We start from the raw sequence: 8,068 nt of genomic DNA, 5'->3' as shown, positions 1-8,068 counted from the left end.
CTGGAAACATAATTCCGAACATTCCAAAAACAAATGTCTTGCTTCTAATTTCTAGCAGCAAGAATTTCTCTCCACTGTTCTCAGTCCTGAGCAACTCGTCGCCAATTCGTTTCGTCTCGACATGCGCAAGTCGGCTTCAACTTGGTCGGCTCATCTCTCTTCCCGGTGCTTACTGTCCGTGAATGAAAGGCGAAAGTTGTTTTCTCTGGAGCCACTTTCTTCCAAATATTTGGAAGCTGACGCATTGATTTGTTGTTCAGCTCTCCAAGCCTCCGTTTTTATTCTAACGAAGTTTGCTCCTGTTGTCCCAAGTAATGATGTCAAGGTTGTCTACGGAGGCTAAGAGTAGCAAGAGTAGCCACTTGCTGAAGATCGTCCCTCACGTTTCGATGCCCGCTCGGCGGATAACACCTTCAATAGCGATATTGAACATACAGGACAGCCCATCCCCTTGCCGCAAGTTTCTGCGCGATTCGAAAGGACTAGAGAGTGTCTCGAAAAACACGCACGTAGCACATCAATTACTCCAGGGTAGCCTTGATCAGTCGCATCAGTTTGTCTGGAAACCCGTACTCGTGCATTATCTGCCAGAACTGTTCGCGTTCAACTGTATCGAATGCTGCCCGGAAATCCACGAGAATATGATGCGAATATGATGGGTACGTTGTAGTCCCGACACTTCTGGAGGATATTTTTTTTATCATGTCATTTATTTGTTCAGACTCGTATGCGATAGCTTTAACCCCTCTAAGGTCTACATTGTTTTTAGCGCCGCAAAATTCACTAAAAAGGCCATAACTATTTTATTTTTCAATATTTTTTCTCCAAATTTGGGAATTTTGCCGAAAATATTTTCTATTTTCGTAATACCTATAGATAATGACCATATGCCATATGGTCCCGGAGTTAAAGTTGCCAAATATCTTAAATTTGTTTGAAATCTGTTGATTTTTGAAAACATATCATCGACTGTGGACATATCAGTTACTTTGCCGCAGTTATGAGCCATGGTGCGCGCCATCCGGATCCGGGGGGACACCATAAATCCGGAACCGGTTCCCATAAAGGGACATTTCAGCAACAGTAAACTATGTCGTGTCGCATATCAAAAAACATCAGCATTCGATAAAATAGCGATTGGTGATCATCTCATATCTTTCAGAGGCCATATGGCCGATTCCAGGTCCCGGAAAAGTTCCTCCGAAATCCGTTCCGTGCTTGAATCAGAAAAGAAACCCTCCCCGGACCCGAAACCGGTCATACGGCCTCTGAGAGACATAAGATGATCACCAATCGCTATTTTATCGAATGCTGATGTTTTTTGATATGCGACACGACATGCTTTACTGATGCTGAAATGTCCCGTTACGGGAACCGGTTCCGGATTTATGGTATCCCCCCGGATCCGGATGGCGCGCACCATGGCTCATAACTGCGGCAAAGTAACTGATATGTCCACAGTCGATGATATGTTTTCAAAAATCAACAGATTTCAAACAAATTTTAGATATTTGGCAACTTTATCTAAAATAGCCATATCTCGGTCCCCCAAGGAACTCCGGAATAACTCCGGGACCATATGGCATATGGCCATTATCTATAGATATTATGAAAATAGAAAATATTTTCGGCAAAATTCCCAAATTTGGTGAAAAAATATTAAAAGATAAAAAAGTTATGGCCATTTTAGTGAATTTTTCGGTGCTAAAAATGATGTAGACCTTAGAGGGGTTAAGGAGCCAACTTTTTTTTAATGTCTAATTTTTATAACATGATCAACTGGAGGATATGTCGGAGAGTAAAAATTTGATCCGTAGTAGTACGGGCCCCTATTAAACACACCTGGTACTGCCCTACGAATTCTCTTACTATTGAAAATAAACGACGTAACAAAATCTGAGAGAGCACCTTGTAGGCGTTGACCAGTAAAATGCCGCGGTAACTACAGCAATCTAGCCGATCGCCGTTTTGTATATGAGACTGATCACACCTTCCATCCACTTTTCCGGTAGTTTCTCTTCCTCCCAAATCCAGGAATTCACTAGAAATTATCCAGTGAAGTACCGTTGCTGGCGGTTCTTGGCCATTTTTTTATAGTTCTGTCTGAAGAGTGTCCTTTCCTTCATCTAGTACTTGCGCATAGTTTTCGGCAACTCGCGGGTTGTCTAATTGCCGAATGTTTAAACAATGACACTCACAGAAACTTATGAACTTACATATGCCAGTAATGTAAACAGCATTAGTCTTTGATCTAGTGATCTGAAATAGCCCTACGTTACCTTTAGGGCTGTATACCTTAAAGTTTTTCCTGCTGTCCAAAACCAGGAAAGTTGGGTTTTAGGTGAAAACCCTATCAAAAAATCATAAAAAAGCCCGTGCATGAGAAAAACTGAAAATTTGTGCCACCACGAATGCGCACTCGCTGTCTGGTTTGATCGAGTGTTGGGTGTCGCAGTGTGCGACTCTGTGGTTTATAGCAACTGTCTATAGACTACCGCGAGCACCCACATGCAGTGTTGCGAAACGCGCACTCGTGTGGCCTTACTTGCTCACATACGCGATCTCGTTCTAACGAATAGACTTGGATGATCATTTCTGTCCGACTCTTATGATTATTTTTTTCATGCGAGTGTGTCGTCGCACTCGCGCGTCTCGTCAGTGCAACCCGAGCAGTTGATACCGATGGCTCATGAGACTGTTGACAGCTCACGAGTTTTTGGCTTCGTGAAGGGGTTGTGCAGAAAGATGCTACGAGGTTATGCACTCACGAGTGTGCAGGTAACACAATGAATTCACACAGCACCATAGATTTTAACGAGAAGCACCGCAGAAAAAACTGAGTAATAGTCATTTCATTTTAGCCGAGCTGCGCTGCTCGCCGATTGACGAGTCTAAATACTCTTCCTTTTCTTAGTTTGCGAAAGGCAACATTCCTCGATGAAGCCTCTTTGTAGCGCAGCCAATCTTTTAGTTAGTTCAGACTACAGGGTGAGGTGATGTATATCACAAGAAATAATTTACTCTATTTAAGATTTTGATAGAATTGTAATTTATTGATTTTTTTATTTTCGTTTCATTGATTCACACTTCATCTAAGGCAGCAACGTTCGCTTTTTCCAACGGATTGTTCCCGCACGGCCCCTTGAAGTGTACACTAGCTGCGGATTGAGAGTACAATTTCTTATTGCACTTACTACATAGGATCGGATCAAACTTTCCTACTACAGCATCATGTTTTAGAATGGTGTGCATCTTAAGCGATTTTTTGCTTCGAAATGAGCTCAAACAGGCCGTTACTGAACAATGGTATTTAAAAAGATCCGTGTGCTGTACCTCGTGATTTCTAAGCCGATCTTTGCAGGCAAACCGTTTGTCACAGGAACTGCAGGAGAACGGTTTTTCCATGGTGTGGATAGTTTCGTGAATTTTCAGATGATGGCTATAGTTGAATGCCTTCGAACAGTACTGGCATCGAAACCGTCGCAAGTTTCGATCTTGATGAATTCGGCAATGCTGACGAAGAGTTTTCTTAGAACCAAACCGCTTATTGCACACCGAGCACACAAGCTGTCCGCCGATACTTTCGCTGTGCTCCACCACAAAGTGGGTGTCCAAATCCGCCTGAGATGGCAGGAACATACAGCATATCGTACATTTGTGTTGCTTAGAATTTGCTTCAACGGGCGTATTTTCACTTTTTGGGCTGATGTTATTTTCATACTCACTGTTTTCTGTATTGGTGTCAGCATCTTTTGTAGCTATTTTGTCGTGGATAAATTCTGCTTCGAGATATTCTTCGTCGTAAACGTTGGTACATTCATTCAACGTTTCTAATTGTGTCTCATTGTCGACAAGTTCGATTTCCGTTTTTGATACCACCGCTTTTGAAGCGTTTTCCTCTAACGAAACTAAATCCAAATTCGTATCACTAAGAGACTCAATTTTATATGCTACTTTGTTAATTTCTGAGGAAGCATCCTGCGTGTTTGCATCACGGCTTTCCAGCGCGGAAAGCAAGTTGTAAAAGGATTGTATTGCTTTCTTTTGAAATTTGAAACATTTGTTTAGTTCAGTGAAACAGGAGAGACAAACTTTCATTGAAATGTTATTTTCGTTGATGTCCTAAAACAATTAAAATTAATGTAAAGTATGCCTGTTTTGTTTGTATTTAAAGGGCTAGGTACCTCAATTCCAGTAACGCTGCAATACATTTCCATACAGGTGACTTTTTTGCCATCAAATTCCACCTCTGTTTGTAATGACAAGAAAGTTTTGCCCTCGTCCAAACACACTCGGCAACACATTTCATATGGCGTTATGTTTGCATTAATTTTACAATTTTCCGAATTTTACACAAAAACCAGTTCCATGTATAATACAGTATGAGCAAAATCAAAACAGTTATTTTACGGAGCTTTCACGTAAAGATTACGGACCGTAGAATGAACGTAAACAGAGATGCCAGATTTTTCGAAAGCAATTCACGACAACTCTAAACTCATGGTGAGGACAGAGGCTGAGGACAAAAACCACAAAAACTGATTGAAATACGAATAGTAAATTATAAGGAAAAATAGCCGCTTAACGAACAATAATTTAAAACATATTTTCAGGAAGTTAGTGCTAATTGGATAAGAAGCTGTACGTAAATTTTCAAGGTCTGAAATTTGTATACAAATCTTCCCATCTGGTATCCCTGATTATGAATGAAGAATCTGAAGAATGAGCGGAATGGGGTAAGAGCGGAATGACATTCGTTTTGATGGTTTTGACGTAGGACTACGTTTTACTGTAATAGGTTGTCATAGTATAGTTCGTGCTTAATGTATAAAGATCTTTAAATCAAACCACGAAACAACATCATAGTTGTCCTGGCACGAATGTGCATTTGGAAACAATTAATCAAAATCAAGAACAAAACTACTACTGTCCTGTTACCTTACGGGTCAAACAGAATGCTACATTCACGCATCCTTTTCCAACAAAGCAAAGCCTAAATGCTACGTTTGGTTTCTTGACCTTCTGTTTTTTACACGACAGACTACGCAACCAGCTGTTAGAGTACAGGACAATTGCAGGGACAGTTGCTACAATCCTATTGATTCTAACATCCCAGTCGAGAATCGAACATACGAAGACGGGCTTATTAGGCCACATCATACCTCGAGGCCAACTGGGAGGAACACGTTGCCCTTCTCCAACACAGATATTAAATTGGCCTTACCTAAAAAAAGTTTTCGACCAGTTGGGACGAGGGAGTTTTGATGACTTTTTCTGGCGCACTTCTTTAGCAGAGACATCCAGTTGGTCTAAGTTTAATCGTAGTAAAGAATACTTGACCTGTTGAGGGAACGGAAACATTCTGTCACGTTTTTCTAAAAACACGTTAAACCTTTGATGACTTTTTCAGTCAGTTGGACAATGGTTCATTGTTTTCCATTTTTCAATATTGCAACCTCAAGATTTTTTTTTCATTTGGATCGAGGCGTAGATTTTTCGATCGATTGGTGCAAAAATATTAAAAATCGATCAGGAAACCGCTTAGTTATCAGTGTTCAACACCTGACAACTTCTCGAGATAGTTTTTTTTTGGAATGACGCCCTATACCAGCTACCTTCCAGAAAGATGTCCACATCAAAATTGCATTGTAAAGATAGATAATGATGTTGCAGATTATTTCTCAATAATAACGAAAGTGGTATAGACCGTGCGTACTGCTTCGATTCTGCTTACTGTTATAACACATGAACACAAACATTTTTGAATAGTAAATATATTTGGTTTAAAAAAATTAGCAGCTGAGTATAATGAAATCACAGAAAGTCCAGTAATAGAAAACAAAATGAATTGAATAAGCTGTTATCCTGCTGCGAGTCGCATATATTTGAACGGCATATTTAGCGATACATTTGTTATTGTTGTAGCAATGGTAAATTTAAAACTAATGAAATTTATACTGCTGGAACCATTTTGTGAAGTGTTTTATTTTATGCCGGTGTCAAGAAAAGTTGCTTGTTGCTGTTGCTTGTCTATCAAATAGTTGGGTATTTAGTATTATAGCTTTAATTATTAAATAGTTCTTACGTGCAAAACAAACAAAAAATAAATATTTCACTTTAGATTTCGCCGGGCTTCTTCATCACAATTGTCATTGTCCCTCATTTTGGAACGTCTATTCTCATCAGCCACTCCCAGTATTTTCGCCACTTTCGTTTGTTTTACTAAGTCCAGTGCTTCCTTCTTGCTTCGCAAGGCGCAGTCCTCCAATGTATCAGCAGCTTCGTATTTGCCTTGTCTTCTGTACAAGGCTCCCAAATTCTTCAACGTTGTGGTAACGGTTGGAGAATCTACCTTGGCAGCCTTATGCCAACCACCGTATTCACCGTAGGGTGTATTCTCACGGTTTTTTGATTTATTTTCTTCCCTCTCTTCTGCCACTTGCCAAATTGGTTTGTTTTCGCCATTGATAGCACCAAATTCTCTCTCGTGTGCCCGCGTCAATACTTGCTTGTACAAGATTTCAGCTTCCTTGTATTTTCCCTGCTTCAAGTAGCAGCTTGCCAAATTATTCTTAGTTTTGGCAACATTCGGATCATCTGGACCAAGTTTCATTTCGTATATTTCCAAGGCTCGCTGGTAGTACAATTCTACCTCTTCATATTTTGTTTGATTTTGGCAAAGCAATGCCAAATTGTTAAGTTGTTTTGCAACGTCCGGATGATTTTTTCCTAATACATTTTCTCGGATTTCCAGAGCTCTCTTGCACAGTGGCTCAGCGTCTTTGTATTTACCACGCTTGCCATACAGCACAGCAAGGTTATTAAGAGTCGCTGCCACGGCTGGATGATTCTCGCCCAATGTTTTCTCTCGTATCGCTAATGCATCATTTAACAGGTTTGCTGCTTCTTTATATTTATTCTGGTCTCTGTATACTAACGCCAAAATGTTCAGCATTGTAGCGACATCCGGATGATCGTGTCCACTGGTTTTTTCCAGATCTTCTAAAGCCTGTTTGCAGAGCGGAACCGCTACTTCGTATCGTCCTTGAGAAGCATACTGTATAACTAAATTATGCAATGTTCGTAAGCGAGCAGGAATTTCATAGCCAGCATTCGCGTGGTTAGCAAATTGGTTTGGAGGAGTTGGGGACATATTATGCCGTTCCTCTGCGTCATCCTCCGGAAATAGTTCCACTACCGGGTCGGTACGAGGTTTTTCAAAACTTTCTTCGCCATCTTGGTTTTCGTCATATTTCTTTACAGATGCCATAAATTCAAGATGCTTTTTCTCCTCTTCCAATTGTGCCACGGTTTGTTCCGATGCTTGCAGTTTTTGCTGAGTGTTTGCAAGTTCATCGCGCAACCAAGCATTCTCCTGACACAATCGTCTGACTTGAGTACGAAGTTTTTGTTTTTCTGCTTCAATGTTTTGCAAATGAGATGCCAATACGACTATTACCTGATAGACAAAAGACGTTGAAATTGACAATTTAAATAAATTATTTCCATTTAAGAAAAACCTTACTTGTGCTTCTCCAAGTCCAAGCTCAATATTCTCCATATTGCGCAAAACCATTTCGGACTTGTCTGGATCTTTTTTGTTGCCATCAGTGAGATTTGATATGAGGGTGAGGTGTTCCACACGTAGAGCTTCGAGACCTTGCAGTACCGTTTTCGTGTCTGAAACGATTTGCTCTTGGGTAATTTGCGTCATGGTCATGTAGTTAATGAATCACTATCTTAAACTCGCGAAGATGTAATTCGACTTTCCAAAAACACTGCAAAATATCGGTATTAATATTCACAAATGTTTATAAATTCCAGAAAAAGTTTTGCAGGAGAAACTCGTCACTAAAATTTTCTTCTATCCTGAAATGAGCAGGCAGCAGGCGTTTGCTTACACGACCATTTCAATTTGAACGAAGAGGTAGAGAATGAAATATTTGCTACCTACACGGAAAAAATTGATACTTTGCTATAAAAAAATCAGTAAGAGATAGCGTTTACCCGCTTACGAAAATTTCGGATGCCTGGCAGAAATCGAAATTGTTAACCTGTTTATTGCACA

General features: G+C 40.2%; 2 protein-coding genes across 3 annotated transcripts; both read right to left on the bottom strand.

Annotated features, from left to right (window-relative positions):
• Positions 1–3,081: 3,081 nt before the first annotated feature.
• Positions 3,082–4,395, bottom strand: LOC128739678 (zinc finger protein 490-like). Its single transcript, XM_053835175.1, has 2 exons — positions 4,185–4,395; positions 3,082–4,122 (listed from the first exon to the last, which is right to left on the bottom strand). Exons 1-2 carry the CDS (start codon positions 4,302–4,304, stop codon positions 3,082–3,084), a joined length of 1,161 nt encoding a protein of 386 aa, XP_053691150.1. The 5' UTR covers positions 4,305–4,395.
• Positions 4,396–5,839: 1,444 nt separating this feature from the next.
• Positions 5,840–7,853, bottom strand: LOC128741838 (kinesin light chain-like). 2 transcript variants are annotated; one of them, XM_053837925.1, is made up of 3 exons: positions 7,526–7,853; positions 6,086–7,459; positions 5,840–6,030 (listed from the first exon to the last, which is right to left on the bottom strand). In XM_053837925.1, the coding sequence occupies exons 1-2, from the start codon at positions 7,718–7,720 to the stop codon at positions 6,113–6,115; spliced, it is 1,542 nt and encodes a 513-aa protein (XP_053693900.1). In that variant the 5' UTR covers positions 7,721–7,853; the 3' UTR covers positions 5,840–6,030; positions 6,086–6,112. The 2 variants fall into 2 exon arrangements, with proteins under 2 accessions (XP_053693900.1, XP_053693898.1); XM_053837923.1 differs by having other exon boundaries at positions 5,840–7,459.
• Between the last annotated feature and the right edge of the window lie 215 nt (positions 7,854–8,068).

Source organism: Sabethes cyaneus, chromosome 3, assembly GCF_943734655.1.
Source record: "Sabethes cyaneus chromosome 3, idSabCyanKW18_F2, whole genome shotgun sequence".
Taxonomy (NCBI): Eukaryota; Metazoa; Arthropoda; class Insecta; order Diptera; family Culicidae; genus Sabethes; species Sabethes cyaneus.
This window is presented reverse-complemented; position numbering and strand designations above follow the sequence as displayed.